General features: G+C 43.6%; 1 protein-coding gene across 1 annotated transcript; it reads right to left on the reverse strand.

Moving 5' to 3' along the window:
- Nucleotides 1-987: 987 nt before the first annotated feature.
- On the reverse strand, nt 988-10,480 carry cep55l (centrosomal protein 55 like). The gene is made up of 12 exons (XM_084568286.1): nt 10,419-10,480; nt 9,581-9,808; nt 9,398-9,505; nt 7,945-8,100; nt 5,591-5,644; nt 5,046-5,190; nt 4,732-4,865; nt 4,222-4,415; nt 3,930-4,053; nt 3,629-3,700; nt 3,274-3,399; nt 988-3,140 (listed from the first exon to the last, which is right to left on the reverse strand). The coding sequence occupies exons 2-12, from the start codon at nt 9,767-9,769 to the stop codon at nt 2,928-2,930; spliced, it is 1,515 nt and encodes a 504-aa protein (XP_084424412.1). The 5' UTR covers nt 9,770-9,808; nt 10,419-10,480; the 3' UTR covers nt 988-2,927.
- Nucleotides 10,481-22,851: the final 12,371 nt, after the last annotated feature.

Genomic DNA, 22,851 nt, shown 5'->3' on the forward strand with positions numbered 1-22,851 from the left:
TTTCATTATTTGTTCTGTAACTGGCACACTGAGCTTTTTGAGCAAGGGTGTCATTGTTGTTCAGGGGGCCTCATACAGCCCAATCTGATCTTGAGGAGGCTGGACTAGTAGCATAACAACACGTAAATAAACACGGAGTCCCAACGTTATGACAATGTTCACATTTAATAAACTATTCTTTAACAAAACATTTTATGAAAGAAAGAAAACCGTGCAATTCCAATGTATTGCTGCCATCTACTGGTGAGTTCTGGGTCTCAGTGTCGGGTTATGTTTGCAACCGTTTTAGCGCCTTGACGCCCCTGACCTATAGTGTCCTCAGCAGGACATTTACGTTATTTAGTGCAATGTCTTGAATTTGTTGTACCCCCTGACATTTGTGGTGCTTTTGAGTTTCAGTGGCAATTCTAGTTGTTTTTTTGTTTTGTTTTTTTTTGGGGGGGGGGGGGTGTTCCCCGGCAAAGACGTACCTACGCTACAGTTCAAACTACCGGACTCTGTCTCAGGTTACATAGAAGGGAACATCTGGATTGTTTTGGGGTATTGTTGATGCACTCTAGAGCCTTCATTGGTTTGAGGGGGGTAAATATTTGTCAGGTGGCCACCGGGGGCCCCTCCCCCCTTCTCTTGCATGTCCTGACTGTGCGGCCCTGTTGACGTCCCTTGAGAGCCATCCACAGTTTCAACAGAACAGAATAACACGCTGCAGTGATTAGCACAAAATATTTCAGACATCCATGTTTCCCAGATGTTGAATGCTACGAGTTTTCATCTAGCTCGACCATGAGGTTGATGTTATAACTCTAAATACACATCAGCCACAACATTATGACCACTGACAGGAGACGCAAATAACATTGACCATCTTGTGACGGTTCAGCGTTCTGCTGGGAAACTTTTGGACCTGGCATTCATTGATACTTAGACATGTAGCACCCACCTAGACCAGACCAGGCACCCCCACCCCATAGCAATGACACTCCTTGATGGCAGCAGCCATCCCCAGCAGGATGCAGCCTGATGTTATGTCATAATGTGGTGTTTGATCTGTGTCCCTGCTAATGATAGTCTCCTAAGTGTTGCCCTAATTCTTAAATCTGTGCATTCCAATCAATGAGGCAAACATAGAAAACATTATAATAGTATCATGCTTGCATGCTGACATTAGCATTACCTCAAAGCTCCTTAAAATAGAGTTAACAAAAAGTACATAAAGGGCAGTAGTACTGGAATCTTTATTGCACAGTTTCATACAGTACAGAGCGTGGAAGAACTTTGGAGCACATGATTCAAACAAAACAAATAATAGCAAACCCAATTAAAGCTCGTCAAAACAGTACGATTAGCAGATCAGACATAAAGAAAAGACATAAAACCTAAATTTAAGTCAGCTACCCAGAAGATCTGTGTCTGCCTGCCTTAAACCCGTGTAGTCACATTGCCATGGCTGCAGGAATAAAGACACCTTAACCCCTTTTCCCCTGGCAAGAGGACCTTCACTAATCCCCTGCCTTAAATAGTTTAGTACAAGGAATTAACTCATGCAATCTCATTCCAGGTTTACAGGGCTGCGGGCTTGAAAAGTCAAGGTGGAGATGGACGAGGGCTTCACTCGAAACAATGCACCTGCCACATGTGACTGGCTGAGAACAACAATGTGGTTATGTTTGACGTCTGGTTAAGTTTAGGTGGTTAAAGTTAGAAAGGATCTTGGTCGTGGTTCCAGATGCATGGCTCAGCGAGATTTATCCATCTGTCTGCAACATGTAAGACTCAAAGACAACCACAAGAGACGTAACGGACAAAACACAGTGGACAGACGGTTACGAATGCCAGTAAACATCTTAAAAAACACCTTTTTATCCCTTATATTTTGTCCCTCGCATCAGTGCTGTCAAAAATACCAAATGACCACTGCTGCTTTTGGGTAACTTCTCTTTCCACAGAACCAGTGCCAGCAATAATCACACAGGCTAAGGAAACGGTTGCACAAAAACCACCGGAAACTGCAAGTAGAAAGAAATGGTGTGTTTGCAGCTGGTATGGAATCAGCGGAACTCATGAGGCTGGTCTGTAAACTTTGAAGCAAAATAAAAACAGGCTGTATCCAGCGTAAATGCAAAACATGAATACAACGGTAATACATAGTTCAACGAAACAGAAATAAAACCTCCCTCAAAATAATAAAAACCTCCCAGCAAGAATAAATACGTAGATCAAATACACACAAAAAGATAAAAATTCAATAAGAGCTTCACAAATAATAATAATAAAGAGGAACCCAAGAATAATCACGTGTAAGGGAACATTAAAGGGAGCTGGAGTACTTCATTTTACATAATTTTCAGGTGGTTTGCAGGCGACGTATTAACCGTTCGACGAATGACCCTCGAGTCCCTTTAATTAAACAAATAAAAACTATTTCTCGGGTCTTGTCTGAGACGTCTCTCGGAGTGAAGGTAAAGAAAAGAAAATGCCTCAAGCAGATATGTATAATACAAGCAATTCTTCTTTTGTGTTATGGAAACTATACACGACATAATTCTTGTGAAATAAGATATATCCTACATTATTGACGGTTTTATAAAATGTTGAAAACAGGAGCAGGATTTTAAACGGATCATTTTTGAGTTAAATCAACTTGGAGAATGGGTATAGCTTCAGGTGGTGTACAAAATATATATCTTTTACTCACATATGTTGCTCACTTGTGGAGTCAGTGTCTAACTCTGCCTGTTCATGGCTGACGTATGTTTAAATTATATTTCCTGAATGGATATAATAATCTAATCCAGTGGCTGTCAACTGTATTGGTTTGATCTAAACTATCTTGCAGGATGGGTTGGGTGAGGGGACGGGAGGGGAGAGGAGGGGAGGGGAGGGGAGTGGAGGGGAGGGAAGGGGAGGGGGGACTCTGATCTGCCAGTTTAGGCAAAGCAGTAGTCGATGTGAGCCAGCAGCTCCCTGTGGCGACTGGTCGGATAGGGGGCGTGACACTTTGGGCACTCCAGGAAACTCTCATCCAGGAGGTTGCCGACTTTGGACGGGGACGTGAGGCCGGGAGCGTCGACGATAGTAAGACGCTCGAACTCGAGGTTATTGTACGAGCTCGGCTCCGAGAAGCGAGCGTTCGTCTGCTTCTGAAATACAAAACACGACATTGCATGCCGTCAGCGGACGTTTTGCGCGTTCAGCAAATAACACAAACCCATGCGTCTGCGGCCGACAGACTTAATGTGGAACAAACATATGGCTGTGATGTCCAACACTTACGGCGGACTCCAGTTTAGTGATCTGATCGCGGGCCTTGCGAAGCTCCTTCAGCACCTTGTGCAGCTGGTGCTGCATGCCCTGCCGATCGATTCGCTCGTTCTCAAAGTCCTTGGCAGAGAGCTGGATCTTAGGAGGAGCAGAGATATTTGAGATGCAGACAGCATAGGTGGAGCTGCAATACTTTAAAGAAGAAACGCTGCTGCGCTGACAGATTCTCCACCAGCAGGCTGCATGAGATTAATTACCGAGTTTACGTGGTTGTTGAATGTTGTGCTTGTCTTCTATCATTTGATAAGATGATTTCTGTACGAGTGTGCTGCATACTAATTCCTATGAGATGTATGCAAAGTGTTACCTGTTGCTCCAGCGCTGCGATTCTTCTCTGCTCTTCAGTTTGGCTCAGAAGTGAATTCTGCAGCATGTTCACCTGTGAACACCAAATAATCAAGACAGTGAAAAACTTATTCGTGCTGCCCCCTTTAAAATTAAAATTCAACACAGCCTTTTTTAATTCAAATAAGCCTGTTTTATAATGCAGTTTTCCTCTGGTGCGTTGCAAGTGCTTTAATACGAGTGAATGACTTTTAAAAATGAACAATTCTTCCTGGAGAGTGGCTACAGGTGAAAACAAATAAAGACATTTAAGAGAGCGTCACCTGCAGCAGAAGTTCAGCAGATCTCTTCCTCTCCTCCTCCAGCCTGATGTCCATACTCTCCAGTTCGGATCTCATTCTGTCTGTACGATCAGACGACACTTTTCTCTCCTCGGACACTGCATGTCTGGATGCAGTGAAATGAAATAAAGCGTTTTTCTTTTTGGATGAGTTGTGTGCTTTTCTAATCATAGGCCTATGTTGTGCCTTTGTGGCGGGTTTGCAGCTAAACTGTGAGACTGCATCGATCTGACGGCCCCCTCTGTTTGATGTCAACAACCGCGGCGGGCGTTACCTGTTGCTGAGTCGCTCTGCCTGCAGCTGCACCTTGGCCTCATCCAGCTCTTTGCTCTTCTCGTCGTACCTCCTCAGGAAGGATGACAGCTCGCCGCACTTGTCCTCGTACTTCCTCTGCAGTGCCAGCATCTCCTCCCGGACCCGGGTGACGTGCTCCTTCTGCGACTGGAGCTCAGCCTGAGCTTTCACGGTCTGCGGAGCGGGGAAAACACTAATTACAGAATGGAGTCTACTCAGTTCTTGAAAAGAGATCAATTATAAAGATGTCTGAATCCAAAGAATAGAAATGTTCAGTGGGGGCTAAGCCAGCTGCATACTGATTCAGGGCTAAAAACCAATCTCTTAAAAAGGAGTGAATGTCAACGAATTTATACATATTTTAACGCGGAGGCTGCAGGTTTTGGTATCATCAGCAGCAGGCGCAGCGTGCAGAACATAAGAATGAGTCAGTCAGGCTGTTTCAGAAGGGAACAGGGAAAATTCAAGGAAAGCAGTCAATAGTAATTACCTGTTCCCTCTGCACACTGAGCTCCTGCTGGGTTCTGGTAAGCTGAGCCTTTTGGTTCTCCAGGTCTTTCTGCAGCTGGTCACACCGGGCATTCAGCTGGGGGTTCTTTTCAGAACCTGCTGAGCTCACAGCAGCTGAGAGGAGACAAGGAAATTAAGAAGCTGTTCAAAGATACTGATTAATTTTTTGCGGTGTTAAGCACTGCAATATAAACTCACAGATACCGAATGTACCAGAACACACAATTTAATTTATGAACTTCAGCTTCCTTATGCTGCACGCCTCCAGTAAATGATATGAGGAAGTTACACTACCCTCTGCTTCTTGGTTGGTTTGCTGCTGCTGCTGCTTTGCCTGGGCCAGCTGCTGCTCCAGATCCACCGTTCGGGCGAGGACAGACTGGACGTAGGCCTCTCTCTGCTGGTCGTAAACCATCCACTGCTGGTTCTTCTCCAGAGCCTGGTGTTCAGATGCAAAAAAGAACCCTATTACAACACAATGTCGTCTGCAAATACATGTATTCAAATTTATTTTTATTTATGATACGGGCAAGAGTCTAGTTTTATGACCCAGCTACAAAAACACTGAAACAGAAGAAGGATTAGAGGGTAACCCAACAATCTAGCTCAGCTCTTCTCTGGGGGGTGGAGCTGGACAACGTGCATGCAGTTGCAGAGCAGCACGGACAACATTTTCCATTCTCTATATAGTGTTTTGGTTGACATAGCCACATTTAAACAGCTTCCACAGTTCTAAGCAACTGTGTTAGAGCTATTTTCTTACAGGGACCCCATTCAGATAGAGTTAAAGGATTTATATACGGAGTTATTTGAACACACAAATTAAATCAGTGACTCACATCTCTCAGTTGATCTTGCACCAGTACCAAGTCTGCAGGAGGAACCTGTCCATTCTGAAGAGAGAAAACATTTTTCATTTAAGCAGCACCAGCCTCAACGCTTGAATCTTATGTAGCCATCACGAAAATCTTACATTTTGAATTCATTTGGACTGGAGTGAATTTGCCAGGCCTTACAATGAAAGACTTCTATGCGTTAAGACGCATCCCGTCACTTTGAAGTGGTATTTGTGCCTCTTGAGTTTATTCATATATTCAAAAGAGCATGCGATCAATCTGCCATGCCACAGACTTGACCACATGACCTCAGTCACCGGCTCCAGAGCCCGTTCCTCAACATCCATCCCTGGAGGAAGGTCGCTCATCTCATAATTCTGTCACACTGACCCTGAGGTCTACGCGTCTGATCCCACCCAACGTCTAAGCTCTGGCAAAACCTCTCCAGCGCTGTCGCGGTAAGCATCTAAACGATCATCTATGCGCTAAGGCTCCGTGAGCTCTTATGCTACACCAGACAAACATCACGAGCTTGTCAACTTTTCCAGATGGATTTAAACGCGCGTCGCATAAGCTAAGCCTACGAACAGCTTTTGCAAATCCAGGAAGGAGGAGGGAAAGGGAAAGGGTGGCGGGTTTGTTGGCGAGATTATTTCCAGTAATGCAAAACGAGCTAATCTAAAAGGCTCGGAGGGCGACGAGTGTTTCAGTCACAAATTACCCTTACAAGACGTGAAGACAAGGGAGTCGGCATGCAGCAGAGACTCCAAGACAGCAGTCTCAGAAAAGCTATGTATGGACAGGAATATTAAGTATTCCCATACATATGCATTCACTCTCTGAATTCTAATGCTTGTCCATCGTTTGGTCTAAAGCTTGAAATGTAATTTAAACATTCAAAAAGAGTAAAAGCATTCTGGTGACCTTTTTGAGAAACAAAAGAAGGGAAGTTAAAAAGAATCTGCATCCTTTTTGTACAAATATTCACTCCTTTTCTTTTGGATTTAACCAAAGCAACAATAAAACCACAGGGTGGACAAATAAAAACAATACCTTTCCCTGTTGAGAGCATCAGGGAATAATGGGACTGGAGGTGTTTTGTAACTGCTTAAAACAGCGGGGAATCAGAACAGATTTTACTCATTTCGTTTGCGCAACCGGTGCAACAGTTAAGCTCAACTATTAGACCGGAAAAGGTTTGATTTTTGTGCACTAATGAAGCTCCGCGCGACGAGCTTCTTCTTGCGATCTGCCCTCTGAGCTTCTTCAGAAGCGGGAGCAGAATCCCGATGACCACTCTCTAGCGAAGGATCTGCTGCACTCAAAGCATCAAAGCCACCTTTGAAAAGGAACAGGAGGCTACAGATGTGAGGGAAGTGGCTAGTACAGATTCACCCGAGGCTCTCGCACGGGTGATTTTGATGATGATATGGATAACGGCGTCCTACGGGCAAAAAAATGTGACTCGGACAAACCTGTTATCTCTTTCAAGTGTAAGCGGTGCGTTATTGAGCAGCCACTGACAGGGAGAAAAAAAAAAAGAAAATGTGTGTATTTACAAAGCTGTTGTAACTGCAACTAACTGGTAAGGTTTGACCCAGAGAGAACAGTTATGTCAGCAGCTGAGGAACACAATCAGAGGTCACACACTGCCACCTAGTGGACAGAGGAGCGGCTGCATCTGCATTTTCAATCAAAGCTCATTTCTAGAAACTGAGCCACTGAGGAAAGATTTTCTGCAGAAAAGCACAAAACGGGTGAAATGAACCCAATATGAATCTTAAGTGCTTTAACCAAAGAGCCAAACAAATGCTGCAACTATTAAAAAAAACAAGACTATAGGTCAATTACACACCTGTTTTTTCATTAAGGTATGGATTTTCAGAGTAGAACAAAAGATTTATTTAGCAAAAATGTCATGATTCGAAGAAAACGTGCCCTGCTGCTGCATCAGGAAATATTGGGAGGGGGAGGATATAAGAATGGGAGGCAGAGGACAGAAAGCTGTTGCAGGATTTAATCCTAGGCCGGAGGGAAAATATGCAGTCAGAGGAAGGGATATAGCTACTGAGCCAGCTATGCTCCTCAACGATTTCTGACACACACACACAGACAAAAAAATAAAAAATTTAAAAAGAAAAAAGTGGGCACATTTGTCCTTAAGATTTCAAAGAATCCTCCTGTCAAGCTTTACCCACAACAACATACAATAACAATTCGTAATATTCAAGAATATGCACTCGTGCCGTCATTACTGCAGTACTTTTTCTGAATTATACATATTTTGATCTGGAATACCAATGTCATACGGAGGAGGAGGAGGAGGCCAAGTAGAACATCTGGACAGGTGAACCTACCACCGCCTGCGTTTCCAGCGTCTGGCATCGCGAAGAGACCGTGGTCAGCTTGTTTTTCAGATTCTCCGTCTCCTGAGACAAGTTGTGAAACAACAGATCTCTCTGCTCTGCCTCCTTCCTGCGCTGCTCCAGCTGGGCCTGCAGCGACGCCACCACCTGAAGAAAAAAAACAAAAAAACACAGCAACAATGTGAAATATACATCTTGACAAGCCTCTACAGCAGGCTAAGTAATTTCTAACCATTTCTGAGCTTTCTAAGAAATGTCTGTTTTCCGAGCAATTATCTTTCTCCTTCGCACCGTTTTGCTTTTAGCACTTTTTTGTTGAACGTTAACAGGGAAAAATGTACGTGTGATTAACGTCTGGGTAAAAACACATTCTGCCACCCACTAGCAGGTCGTCTCCAAGTTTAGCCTGATGCTCTTCTGAAGTAGAAAAAGAAATTTTCTACGGCCTAAGCTGGAATAATACTGAATATAGAGGATTGAGAACTGGCCTACTTCTTACAGCTGAGAAACCCGCGACCTTTCATTTCTTAAATTAATAAGAATTGCGAGACATAAATAGGTTTGCTGATACACTGAAGGCCTAACACGAAGTCTTCTTTATTGAGGTGCTTTAATTAACATCTTTATAAGTCAGGAGTTTGATTATTTCGGCAGTATACGCCTTGATGCCGAGCCTAGAGACGCTATAATAACTGTCTCAAGCTCCTGCTTTCATCGGGGTAAACAGAAGCAGTGAGTTAAAGTCAATATACAATCGTTCCAAGTTCAAATAATCAGACTTCAACTCATATTCGGCACCAAGTCTGCAGCGTGTTTCGCTCCCGCTTCCTGATTCTTGCTGCATTTAATGTAAGATCAGAGTCAAAGTCGAGAAAATATGTTCAAATGTCCAATACAGTAGAAGTAGTAGCTTTAAATTCAGCAACAACAGAAGAGAGACGTCACAAAGATAAGCAACAACCTGGTACAGTCAGCATCAGATTCTACAGCGCTGCCATAAAAGTCATGAATGATTCCACTTGCAGACAGAATTAGTTTATAAAATGTCAAGTAAACGGCACACAACAGCCACGTGTTAGTATCTGCTGGTTGTCTAAACCTCACTATGCAGAGCTGCTGTCAAGATGGGAATAGAAGCTATTTCACCCCCAACTGTTTTTGTGGCAGCGCGTGATGCTTTCCGACACTTGTCTGCCGCCAGCAGTACACATGCCAGCAATGCAACGCCAAGAGTGCAACAAATCTTCACAAGTTAAGGAGAGGGTAGTGTACAGACACAGCTGTATGCTCCATCTCCTCATTCTGAGCAAGAAAAGCACTGCCCCCCCTCCAGGCGTACAAATATGTACGCGCGTGTCCGTGTTTATATAGGATTCCTTTCACGGATAAATCTCTAGCAGGGTTTCTAACCATATATTTCTGCAGAAGTGTCATGCATACGCACCTCTCCTCCTCTGGCTGACAGCTGCTGTCTCAGAGTTTCCATTTCCTGCTCTTTAAGCAGCAGCTGCTGATTGTTCCTCTCTCGCAGCGTCTCGAGGGAAAGGATCCTCTGGAATAAATGACATTAAATCACACAAATGAAAAGGAAGAGACGCAAGTTTAACCCCGAGAACGCTTCCTTTACCTCCAGCAGCTTGCTTTTGTCCGAGTCGGGCGGTTTGATGTGTCGTTTGGCCAGCTCATCGATCTTCTTCCTCAGGTGGGCGTTCTCCTTCCTGACTTTCTCCAGCTCCGCTTCGGCTTTGGAGCCAGAGCTGCTGGATTTAAATCCCAGCTTGGAGACGATGGTCTCCTTGGCACCTTTAGATGTCATGGCTGCTTTGTTGGTACTGAGAGAATAAAATGGAGCAGTCTGGGGACACAAGTAATTAAACAGGACTTGATTTTTTGGCATCAGGTTCTCACAAGGGTGTTTATTTATTTATTTTTAGTCATTTTAATTAATAATTATTCACACTCCAACTGAAGAGCAAAACACACAATTGCCTACAAATAAAATAATAAATAAAATAAATAAAAATGCATTAAATAAAAAAGAAAAGGGTATAGGTGTTTCTGAATATTAATATTAAATTGTGAAAAAGTTTTACAGGTTAGTTTTGGAGCTAGCTTAATTAAAATCAACATATTTATCTCTTAATCACACTTTTAATACATCCTGTCGCTGTAAAATTAACTTATAAAGCTATTGTTTTTGCTCACATGTACTTACAATTGTTTCCGTAGTCAATTAATTGTGAACGAACACAATATAAACAGATAATTTGGATTAAAAAAATAAATAAATAAAAAGACGGGTAAGGTTACGTTGAAGATTTCCATCCACCCACTCCTTAGTAGCTATTTGGCATTAAAAAAAACAACGTAAAACGGCTGGTAAACTGTCTTTTACCAGCCGTACAAGTCCAGTTGATAAACACGAGGTAAAAACATGAGAAAAACATTAAATATTTTAAACTTACAGACGAAGCAGGCTCAATATATCCACTGAAAACAGTCTGTTAGTGGCCGGAGACCGTTTTCAAACCCAATACTTTCGTTTCCTGAAGTTTGAATTGCAGCGCGTTGACGTCACTTCCGTGATGCGCAAGGAGGGGTGCGTGTGCGTAACTAACCCAGCGTATCCCGAAATACGACTCAAGCTGGCGGGGCAGTTGAAAAAAACAAAACAAAACACAAAAACAATGTCTAAAATTCTCTGCAGATATTGTTTATGAAACGCAATTATATGTGATTTGATCTGACCTACATACGCAGCGACCTACGTGCATTCATTTTAATGAAATCCACTTGAAGATAGCTTGTTTTTTTTTACGTCGTCAACCGCCATTTGGTTTCCAGCGGGCGGACCGGTGCATCGGATGAAGCGAGCAGCAGATGAGAGCCAGTTAGTCCACTAGAACCTGTCTTGACATACCTGTATCTCTCTGACAACCACATTTCCTCTCCTGTGCAACCTTTACAAGCACGCCATTTTAAAAAGGTCATTTTATGGATATTGCTCAGCCACGAAACGTCTTCAGTGCATGCACACTAGTAGCTGTGTGGCGTCTGATCACAGCAAACACGGCAAAGGAGCATCAAATATTTAAAACATGTGCATATCAAGGACATGGCAGAGCAGCCCTTCTGGCTCTAACTGCTGCAATCTTTCAGTGACGGAGAGATGCTTTTGTGTGAGGCCTGTGTTTTAAGAGCCGGGGAACAAGAAAGCACTTTAGAAACCAAGTGCACTGTCGAGCAGCACACCTCAAAAACAGGTAGACGAGTGCTGTGTTAACACGTTTCCTATGAAAACAGCTCTGCACGCCACCCCCTGCCCCCAAACCCAGTCAGCACTTTGATTTTTTTCAAAGGTGTGTTTTCTTGAAGACTTTAGATTAATTATGTTGAAAGAAAATATGTCTGTAGCCTACTGTATTTTTAATACCACTAATTGTATTGAAAGCTTTTAAAGGGCAACGCATGAGCAGCAGCATAATACTGAAAATAAAGGCTTGAGGACCAGCCTGTGAATTGATGGACACATGTAAAAAGGCTTGAGATGAAGTCTTCAGCGCTAGTGTTTTTTGTTGTTTTATGAAGATGCTTTAATTAACATCTCAGGAAGTCAGGAGGTTGTTTATTTCAGTAGCAAAGACCTTGATGCAAACATCAGAGATGCTGAGTCTCAGCTCATACCTTCATCGGGGTAAACAGAAGCAGTGAGTTAAAGTCAATATGCAATTATTCATTCATTCATCTTCTGTAACCACTTGTCCTGTGAAGGAGCAGCCAATTTTTGAATCACCAATGAACCTAACCAGCATGTCTTTGGACGGTGGGAGGAAGCTGGAGTACCTGGAGAGAACCCACGCAGACCAGTATACAACTATTCCAACTAAAATAAAATAGAATCCAACTCGTAGAATTCTTATTCTTCGTGCATTTGATGTCAAATCAGAGAGGAAACCAAGAAAATATGCTCAAATGCCCAACACAATAATCCTTTTAACCTATCGCAGCAAACTATAGTATGTGCACGCTGATCACTATCAAAAGCCAAAATTGTGAAGTCATCCAAATATACTTTTCTCACCACTTCCCATTCGGGAATTTACGTTCAGCCTGGAGAATGTGTGCTTCTGTTTCCAGAAAGTGTATGACTACAGTGAACAGTTGGGCCTGTCTTCATACGCTCCATTCTGGCATTGAAATTTTTACTTGACGCTACACTCAGCCACAGTGGCATTTAAACATATAAATAACTCCACTCGTGGCACAAGTAATGCGTTTCCAACTGAATGCCAGTTCTGAATATGATTCTTCTGTTCCCTAAGCGTTACCTCACCGAGCTGTTGTGTGTGAAGTGTGGAGAATCTTTGCAAATACGATAAATCTAAAAAGCTCCTCAAGGTTTGTTTCTTACATCAAACATTGTCCTCTCTTTTAAAACCGGTTGTTGCTCTGATTTAATCCGGAAAAAAAGGCGAAAACTGCAAGTTAACATGCAGGGTGGAATTTTTATTTGATTTACTTACTGGCTGCAGTGGATATTCTCTGGACTTCTTTTTCAGGCTTTGTTGTAAGCAATCTATCATTCTGTTGTACTGAGGTAGCCCCTCGTTGCAGGCTTGTTTCCAAGGTGTTCTGACCTTGCATCAAAACCCAAAACACTTTTTTTTTTTTTTGTATTTTGACAAAAATGGCCAAGAGATAGCCGAGTTGGTATTCTTTAGATGAAAGTGCTTCCATCCAGTCCAGTGCTTCCATCGGTGGTCTGGTGTAAATAGTGCTTGACAGCTGTGAACTGTGTATTCTGATTATGTTTGACACTGTGGCTCACATGACGAGTAAAGGCAGGCTCTGAGTATTTACCAGAGAGACATATTGTGCATTTAATGGCAGTAAAAGGAACCGGGGCTGTTTTGTGTAGAACATGTGAAGCTGCTTTTACCTCTGAGTGATTTGATAGATACACTATATTGCCAAAAGTATTCACTCACTCATCCAAATAACTGAATTCAGGTGTTCCAATTCTTTCCATGGTAACAGGTGTATAAAATCAAGCACCTAGGCATGCAGACTGCTTCTACAAACATTTGTGAAAGAACGGGTCGCTCTCAGGAGCTCAGTGAATTCCAGTGTGGTGCTGTGATAGGATGACACCTGGGCAACAAGTCCAGTCGTGAAATTTCCTCTCAACTTAATATTCCACAGTCAACTGTCAGTGGTATTATAACAAAGTGGAAGCGATTGGGAACGACAGCAACTCAGCCACGAAGTGTCAGGCCACGTAAAATGACAGAGGTTGCCAACTTTCTGCAGAGTCAATCTCTACAGACCTCCAAACTTCATGTGGCCTTCAGATCAGCTCAAGAACAGTGTGTACAGAGGTTCGTGGAATGGGTTTCCATGGCCGAGCAGCTGCATCCAAGCCATACATCACCAAGTGCAATGCAAAGCGTCGGATGCAATGGTGTAAAGCACGCCACCACTGGACTCTAGAGCCGGGGGGGGGGGGGGGGGGGGGGTTATGGTGTGGGGTTGTTTTTTCAGGAGCTGGGCTTGGCCCCTTAGTTCCAGTGAAAGGAACTCTGAATGCTTCAGCATACCAAGAGATTTTGGACAATTCCATGCTCCCAACTTTGTGGGAACAGTTCGGGGAAGGCCTAGCTCACAGTCTCCGACCCATGCCTCATCCAACATCAGTGCCTGACCTCACAAATGTGCTTCTGGAAGAAAATTCCCATAAACACACTCCTAAACCTTGTGGAAGGTTGAAGCTGTTATAGCTGCAAAGGGTGGGGCGACGTCATATTAAACCTTATGGATTAAGAATGGGATGTCACTAAGGTTCATATACGTGTAAAGGCAGATGAGTCAATACCTTTGGCAGTACAGTGTATAATGATTCCATGGGCGCCCAGTGTGCTGCTTAATTGTAGCTGTAAACCTCACTTAGCTGACCAGTCTTAAAGGTAAACATTGTCTTTGTTTTCGGGGTTTAATTCCAGTCATTGCGATTTTTATGCAAGTTAAATGAGCAAATTTGTGAAATTATACAAAACTGTAATTTAATTATAGTCATTCTGGTTGGCTGTGCTCTCTGGCCCCTCTAGCAGTAGCTCCCAGCTGAGGAGCACAAACACGGATAAGCATGAAGTCTTCCTACGGCTTAGCCAGTAATGGCCTGCTTGGGCAAAGGCCATCCCAAGATAGATTTGCTTCTTGTACAATCAAAGCAAGGTGGAAACATCTCTGGTCCTCTGAGATAAGCAGAGGCAAGAAAACACACAGAGTGCTCTTCAGTACGGAGTGCCAAAGCTCCAGAGCCGCATCTGAAGTGCGAGAGCTGGAAAACTCTTCCCTCCAGGTTTGTCCGGCGAACTAATTAAAGGCTGCAGGGAGACAACAGCATGACAGGAAACACGGCTCCAAATTGGGAAATTAGGGTGAAATGTGTAAGCGGACTATAATTTATCTGGACGGTGACACTGTTAAAAGTGTTCGCTTTCAACACCCGTCTCTTGGCTGATTCACAGGGCTGTCAGACTCTCATTCTGTCGCCGCATTTTCTCATCAGCTCTAGGAAGGACCTTGGCTCATGGATCAGTCTCCCGGTGAGCCATGTCCGCATCATCAGCAGAGCGAAAGTAGCTTTGCCTTTTTTTTTTTCATTTTTTTTTTTGCAGCAGGACCCCCGCTGTACAGCATCACTGACTGGCCTCGCTCCATATCGCCCGGAGCTGGGTCACCGACCTGTGAGAGGCACACTTCTGTCGCACCAGCGCCGCGCGGTACCGGCGGAGCACGCTGCCTTTCAGTAGAAGGGGTTTTCGTGCCCTGCAGAGAGCCGTAATGCACGAGCCAAATCACCTTGATTAGATCAGAACAGATGAAACACGTGAAACTGGGTCGCAGCAGGTAAACACTGAAGCCTTGTCTATGTGTAACAAAACAGAGATTTAGTTTTCAAAGTATGTTTTGTGATCTAACAACAATTATCTAAGACAACGCACAGAATAAGGAGCAAGTGTTATCTCAGCAAGATGATCGTGAAAGCTACAGCAGGCAATGAGGAATAAGCACCCATATGCTTTTTAGGAGGTGCAGATTTTAAACTGTATATGGATATGAATTTGACGGAATCAGTGGAGACAGGTTGTCAGTGCAGGATGTCTCTCAGTCTCCAGAGGTTGATGTCTCCCCTGTCCCCAAACAGGATTAAGTTAAGCAATAGAAAATAGGCGTTCTCAGGCAACTGCGCCTTGGAAATACTAACAGTTATAGGCCCAGAAATATTCGGACAGTGGCACAGTCGTCATGATTTGGGCTCTGCATGCCACCGCTCATTAAGGTCTCCTCATGAAGTCAGGTTTAATTCAAAAATATCCCATGAAACGTTCAGGAATTGCAGCCACATTTATACAAAGTCTCCTCCTTTCAGGGGCTCAAGTCTGAACCAGAGCAACACCCGGTTTTAAAAGAGAGGACGATGTTTGATCTATTTGCGTAGAAACAAACCTTGAGGAGCTTTTTAGATTTATCGTATTTGCAAAGATTCTCCACACTTCACACACAACAGCTCGGTGCGGTAATGCTTAGGGAGGTCTGGAACCCACGGACATCACCAAACGCTGGGTTTCCTCCTCCTTTGTGATGGTTTGCCTGTTGGTCTTTCTGCCCTGAAGCTTTGTCTTAAGCGAGTGAAATGCAGCTGGAATCGGGTTGAGATCTGGTGGTTGACTCGGCCATCGCGCAATATCCCAGTGTGCTTCACTTGGGTGGATGTTGTGAAGGGGTTTTTCCTTCACCATGGAAAGGATCCTGCAATCAGCCGTCACTGTTGTCTACCGTAGACGTCCAGGCCTTTTTGAGTTCCCGAGCTAACCGGTGCACCAGTGCATGTACCAAAGTGTTGATTTGACAAATCCTAGCCTAAGGATGAAGTCTGTTTCACTTCCACTGAGATCTCCTTTGGCTGCATGTTGTAGGTCCACAGCTTCCATATAAAAATGTCACAGATTTGGAATAAATTCTAGACCTTTTACCTGCTTAAATGATGAAGGACTAACCAGGGACTAGCCCGTGCAGCCCATGAAATAGCTTCTGTGTCAATTGTCCAATTACTTTTGGTCTCTTGAAAAAGATGTAGCTATATACAAAGAGCTGTAATTCCTAAACCCTTCCTCCAATTTGGATGTGAATACCTTCAAATTGAAGCCGAATTGAGGCTGCACTTTAAGCCCATATTGATTATATAACTGTATCTTGAACATGTTTTGGTGAAGGGATAAAAAGGCTAGACTTGTGTCAGTGTCCAAATATACATGGACCTAACTGTATGTGCAAAACGTAGAGATTTCAGCCTGGGTAGCACGCGCCGACCTGCAGCAGTGCTACGTAACAGAAAAACACCCTAAGACAAAGTAATTAATTATGACTCATTAACGTTTTTAATTGTTTACAAGACCTTGTGGCACACACCGGGAAGAGCTTGGAATAAATACGCAGCAGCAACAACAACAGCAGCAGGAGCAGCAGCATCAGCCGCTCCACGTGTACGGGCGTGACTGAACTACAATCCTATTTTTTACACTTAAACGAACAAAAAGAATGAGATGGCAGACACTGAGCCAATGTTCTGGAAATAAAGACTCCGCCGACTCTATTGACTGTGACAAGACGAGTGTGAAAGACAAATTTCAAGTTCATTTCGAGCCCCCCCGAATTCCACGTGCGTATCAGCGTGCCTGCCTTCTCAGATCTCAAGTACACCAGCGACGTTCCCCCGTCTGCACGACCGAGCACTGTTAACATCTCTCAGTTTGTTTATTAATTATTTAAAATACGTGTTCCTCTCTCTGTTTGACAAAGGCCCCACCTTCGCACTGCACTTCCTTCTTGGCGCCTGACATGCTGGCAGCTTCTCACCACAGAAAAGAAAAGAAGATAATAACGACGGTGGTCCCCGGGGGGATTTGTGGATTGTAAGTTTTTGTCTTAGTATCAAACCATGAAGGTCCTGAAAACCTATTTTTAATCATCTCCTTACAGTGAGCGATGGCGTCCTATATAAAGACAGCTTTTTTTTTTTCTTCTTCCACATACCTGTGTCTGTTTTTGTGCTTTTCTCACCGGTTTGGGTCCGTGCATTTCTGTGGACCACTCAGTCAATCAAATCTGTTTGGGTAAAACACCTAAAGAGTTGTTAGTTCAAAGAAAACGTGAAATATGCTTTACTGTAAAACCAATTCATGTAGAAGCTCCTCCACTGTCAGTCATGTATTGTCTGATTAAAATGAAGGTGCACAAATCTTCTTATTTCACTTAGTTAGCTGCACATTTAAAATTCATGACACAAGGCGTACTATTCCCATTAAACAAACATCACAATATTCTAATCTCCACTGTTTTGCCTTTTTTATTTTTTATTGTTTTGCACCGTTCATCCGTGACAGAATCATCTCTCTGCTTCAGTGCCGCCAACAACTTTTAACTTAACCTGGAAGACAAGATAGCAACGGATTTACTCGCCACATCTGCAACTGTTAGTCGGTCGCGACTGCACCGATCAGCCACAACATTAAAACCACTGACGGTAGAAGTGAATAACATTTAAACCATCTTGTGACAATTCAGTGTTCTGCTGGGAAACTTTTGGACCTGGCATTCATTGGTGTGGATGTTACTTAGACATGTAGCACCCACCTAGACCAGACCAGGCACCCCCACCCCATAGCAATGACACTCCTTGATGGCAGCAGCCATCCCCAGCAGGATGCAGCCTGACACAGACACAGACACACACACAAAAACACTTTAGGAACAACTAAAACAAACAAAAAAAAAAACATGAAGAACAGCACAAGGTGTTGACCTGGCCTCCAAATTCACTAGATCCCAAACTGATCAAGTATCTGTGGGATGATCCACATTCTTTTGATCAGACACCACAGGACACCCTCAGAAGGTCCATGTCCATTCTCTGATGAGTCACCACAAGGGAGACCTACACAATGTTAGGAAGGTGGTCATAATGATATGCCTGATCGATGTATAACGTTATATGTGTGCGAAGAACTGGGTGGATGATGTTTTCTGCACATCAAAAGGAAACTATATGGAGGAAATAAAATGCCGTTCAGAGCAGTAAACAGTGAATGCATTCAGATACATCTCCAGGCGCTAAACATGAAGTCCACGATAAGAACATTCACACCAGTTACACCACGTACACCAACTAATTAAACACTAATCCAATGATTATTATTAGCAATGTGAATTGTAATTACATGTGGCAAGTCCTAAGGTTATTTCTATGTTGAGCCAGTTGTGGATTGTGAAGGAAAAGGCTGACGGGCATTAAAGGAAGTATCTCACAGCCTCAAAGGAACTCCATGTTGAGTGTGGCAGAGGACTTGTCCTTAATATAATTAATAATTGTTTATTTTATTTTATTCCTATCACTTTCCCTGCCTTCGTTTCTTATCTCAGTCCAGCTTCCTGCCCCTCTCATCTCTCTCCACATCAGTCTTCCTTCCACCACATCACGCTCGGCCTCCTCTTCTCCCCCTCGCTTTCATTGCTTCTCAGGCTCTTTCGAGTTTTCCTTCATTTCTCTTTCTCTTTCTTTGCCTTGACGCCTGAATGATTATTAACTGGCTAATCACTAACATGCTCACTGGGCGACATCTACTGAAAATGCAACTTTAATTGAATGTGTTTTCATATCGTATAGATAGCCTACAGTGCGTACAGCGGTTGTGGGGGTTGGTGGTTATCTCAGCTGAAACTGAGCAAGAGCCCAGAGACAAACGTGGACACATTCACACCTAAAGCTAATTTAAAGCTGCTAAATAACCAAACATGTGCGTCTTTAGCCTGTGAGCTCAAGGACCTGGAAGAAGAAAAACATTACCACAGGGGGAGAGGATTTAAACTCCACACAGCTCCAGGCCCCAGCTGCAGCCGGCTAACCACTGCACCTCGGCGCTCCCCGCAATCAAATTGAACATTTGAATTTCATTTCTCCGCGAACGGTGAATGACATTTGTTTATCCTTCCCCGAGAAACATTTGCACCCACGCCTTGCCTCGCCTTCTCTCTCGCGCGCGTCCCTCCTGAACCCGCCGCTCTTATTTTCCCAAACCTTTCCCGGTCTAATGATCGAATTATTGCTCTTCACCCTCCACGAACCAGGGCCGCGGCCGCACGCGTCAAGACCCGCTGTACGTACCAACGCACAAAGAAAAAGACGAAAGCGGGAAAGATTGAGATGTGACTCAGGCCATGAGTTTGCAATCAATTATGGGCCTAATAGATATTCCCAGGGCTTGAAGGTTTCAAGGAGAAGGAAAACTTATTTTCAAGACCCTGACATTAGGAAAGGACTGGGATGGATATGTTTTTTTTTTGTGTGTGTGTGTGTGTACTGCCATAAAATAAGCAGCCATTATCCCACCAATGTTATAATAATGAACTAATGAATTAAGGAACAGCCACATCCTGCCAAGCCCAACACCGACGAATTCCAGGCTTGATGTCCCCACGCTGTTCCACGGTGGGCAAATTTAACCGAGATAAGGTTAATGAACTGCTCCGCTTCCCACCACGAAAAACAAAAAAAACAAAAACACAAAGCATGTGCTGTTTGGGGCTTTGTTGCGTGTTCGGCTGCCGGAAAACGAATTAAAGTAAGTTATATTGTGTCCCTGAGCGTGTTTTTTTGTGCCGTGTGCACCCTGCTGTAGCTGAATCACCAAGAAGTCTGAAACAATCAACCCAAAAATGTTAATCAGAGTAAAGACAGTGCAACACATTGTTGATTGAGCAAATAAAAAAAAGATTTACAGAGAAGTCCAAAAGTCTGAGACTGATTTAATTAAAAATGATGAACAATTTAAGTGTAAAAATTAATCTTTGACAGAAATGTACACAGATATCAGGTTATGTTAATGTAGTAATGCTGGGACAGCACGGCAGCGCTCAAGCTGCATGGACAAGTGTTATCCCAGCGTGATCTGACAGTGCTCCAAAGAGCTTCTTGTGAAGTCGGGAATGTTTGGTTTGCTCGGTCCTCGAGTGCCCTCTTAAAACCTTTGGTCTTCAAGTGGTTCTTTCAAGGCTTTGAGTTGTATTTGGGCTCGGCATCCTGCTGCGGAGTGAATCCCTCGCCGCGGAGATGGTGTAGCTTTTGGAACGGAGGGCTTACTTCTATTTGGTATGGGCGGAGTCGATTTGGTGTCCATCTCCGGAGTAGGCAAACCCCTCCGTCATTTAAAGGGGAGCTACTGTTTTTTACAACCTGGACCTTATTTCTGGCATTAAATACGGTCGTTTACTCACCCATATAACTTTTGTGTAATTTGTATTCCTTCGGGAGATAATTAAATCAGCGTATATCCATATAGTGGGAGTGAATGGGGCACCGAAACGCAGCCTCTAAATAACGCATTATCTGCCGCAAAACTCCTTCATTTCACCAATATTTTGTTATCGTACGTTAGTGCTATTCCCGTCGAGTCCGGAGTTACCTGTTATCATCATCCGGGGTCTGTAAATTTGACTTACAGACCCCGGATGATGTCATCTCTGAGCGCCGCACGCACCCACAACAGTCGGCTTGTTTACCTGTAATTTGCTGCTGCTAGTTTTTTGCAACATGGTTGAATATTTTCCCGATACTGAGGATGTGAATGAACCATAGCAGAAGCAAATTACAGTCTACAGTCTAAAATCAAGTGGTTTTGTTGCCTAAACCCTGACTAAGGGAAAAGGTCGCCTTTCGACTGCATGGTTGGTGTCACCAAAGAAATGAATGTGCAAATCTTCGTCAGATCAGTTGATAGCACAGCAAGACTAGGCACAGGCAATTCTTTTGGGCGACAAATTGCTCTTTCACCTCCTGCCCGTCCCTCATGCCACCGTGAGACACTCGTGGTTCTCTCTCTGCCACCGCCCCTGCTCCTGTCCCACTTTTTCTTTTTGAAATCACGACTACAATTCACCACAATCTGATCCGTGTTGCTGGCAGAACTGTGTTATCGCAGTAGTGGCATTGCCGGTGACTTGCTAGTCTGGGAAATGAAACAACCCACGCATCTGGTGTACTTAAAAACAAAAAAAAATCTGCTCAAATTGATCCGAACACAATTTAACTGTAATAATTAATATGCCAACAACATCCACTTACTTAGTCTAAGTTACTGTATTAAACAAGGTATAGTTTAAAGGCTTTTTAAAAGCAGCACATGTTAAACAGTTTGGGTGTATGACGGAGTTCATCTAGAAGCCTGTAGCTGAAAAAATTAAACTCTGTAAACAAGTGAAATGTGGCATCTACTGTGATAAATCTGTGTTGTTTGTCTAAGAGGAAAGCCAGATGACTCACTGCGTATCCAGAAAAGCCCGACAGCGCAGCCCATAAATGAATCACGGCACGGTTACGGTTTGCACCGCTCCTCATCACTTCTTAAGGATTTTCTAATGAGCGGCAAATGTGAAGCTGAGGAACATTTAAAATGGCACGTGTGATCATCAGCGCTCTCAGAAGTCAGAAGAGAGGGGTTTGCATTGGTACAATTGCCGACTGAGGAATGTGCTCTTCCTGCTGACAGAGGCAGTCCAACTCACGGACTCAAAATTGGAGTTAAATACCTCGAAGTGTGACAAACGACCGAAGATCAAACATTAAGAAAAAGCTTTTTGCTTTAAAGATATTAAACTCTTGAGATTGTCCATCACCTCCACATTTTATTTGACACTTTTTTCCCCTTCTTTGTTTGAGGTGTGTCAATTTACATCTTTGGTGAACCAACGACCGCCAACGAGGTCTTCATTTGCTTTTTCTCCTCCTTTTTAACGACTTCAGATCTTTCCGCTTCGACTCTTTTTTTTTTTTTTTTTGCAAAGTCATGGTGGATAATCTCATATCTTCTGAACGGTGATCTATCTTAGGAACTCTCTGAGGCAAACTTTTTGCTCTCTTAAGAGGATGAAAGATTATTGTAAGGTTCCTGCCGCGGCGAAGAGCGAGCTTAAGACGGCGACATCATTAGCGTGAAGAATGAACATCGTCTGTGTCATAACATCACGTCTGGGCGAGCCTCATCCACATCCACCGAGGTTTTTAAGCTCTTTCTTCGATTACCAAACCTCTCCCACTCCCACACGACAACAAAAGTTGACGGCTGATTCGGCTGTAACGACGGAGGAGAAACTCCTGGGGTCTGCGTGCACGGAGGAAGATGCGGACCACTTTGAAGACGCCCGTGCAGCATCGCGCCCAATTACCGGCACCTGTCATGCAAATGAGGTTGCTGCAATTTTGATGCTCTCGGAGGCTGGACCGTGCTCAAAACACCTCATTAGATGGAAGAACAAAGAAGGTATCATCATGGAAGGCCCCAAAACACGCAAAGAACTTTTCAGTTCATGATGTCGAGGCAGGTCATCTTATCGTTAAATTGTTCATGTATTTTCCTCAATCTTTGACCGGCGTTACCTATTTTTCCTCATATTTTCACATTAGGGCTCCTCTTGTGCCAACCTATTGTGACGTTGAAATAGTTGATGATTTAAAAAAGCCATTAATCAAAAGCTAAACTAAAACTTTACATCAAAGAAGCTGGGTTCATCTCGGCCTCTCTGCAGCCCTTTACTTCAGCACCTCTAATCTGATTTGACCTGAGGAGCAGGCAGTAATTTGCCCGGTGTCTCATCGACTCGCTGTGATGAAAACCTGTAAAGTTCATCCTTAACATTTTTCCACCAAGCCACCCGAATTCATGACGGCTGTAATTCTTTATATCCTTTAATTGTGATTTCCTTTGGCACAGTGTGTAAAGCTTTGTTTCTAACTGAGCAGCTCATGGCTAGGTTTTCTTTAGACAAGGCCAAAATAAAAGATGG

The sequence above is a fragment of the Chelon labrosus genome (genome assembly GCF_963514085.1).
Source record: "Chelon labrosus genome assembly, chromosome: 19".
In the NCBI taxonomy this organism is placed as follows: Eukaryota; Metazoa; Chordata; class Actinopteri; order Mugiliformes; family Mugilidae; genus Chelon; species Chelon labrosus.

Coding starts and splice junctions, on each gene's coding strand:
- cep55l (XM_084568286.1), bottom strand. CDS start 9,769: ATGACATCTAAAGGTGCCAAGGAGACCATCGTCTCCAAGCTGGGATTT. Junction 4,416..4,731: donor TCAGTGTGCAGAGGGAACAG/GTAATTACTATT, acceptor CCCGCTCCGCAG/ACCGTGAAAGCTCAGGCTGA. Junction 3,400..3,628: donor TCGCAGCGCTGGAGCAACAG/GTAACACTTTGC, acceptor GCTCCTCCTAAG/ATCCAGCTCTCTGCCAAGGA.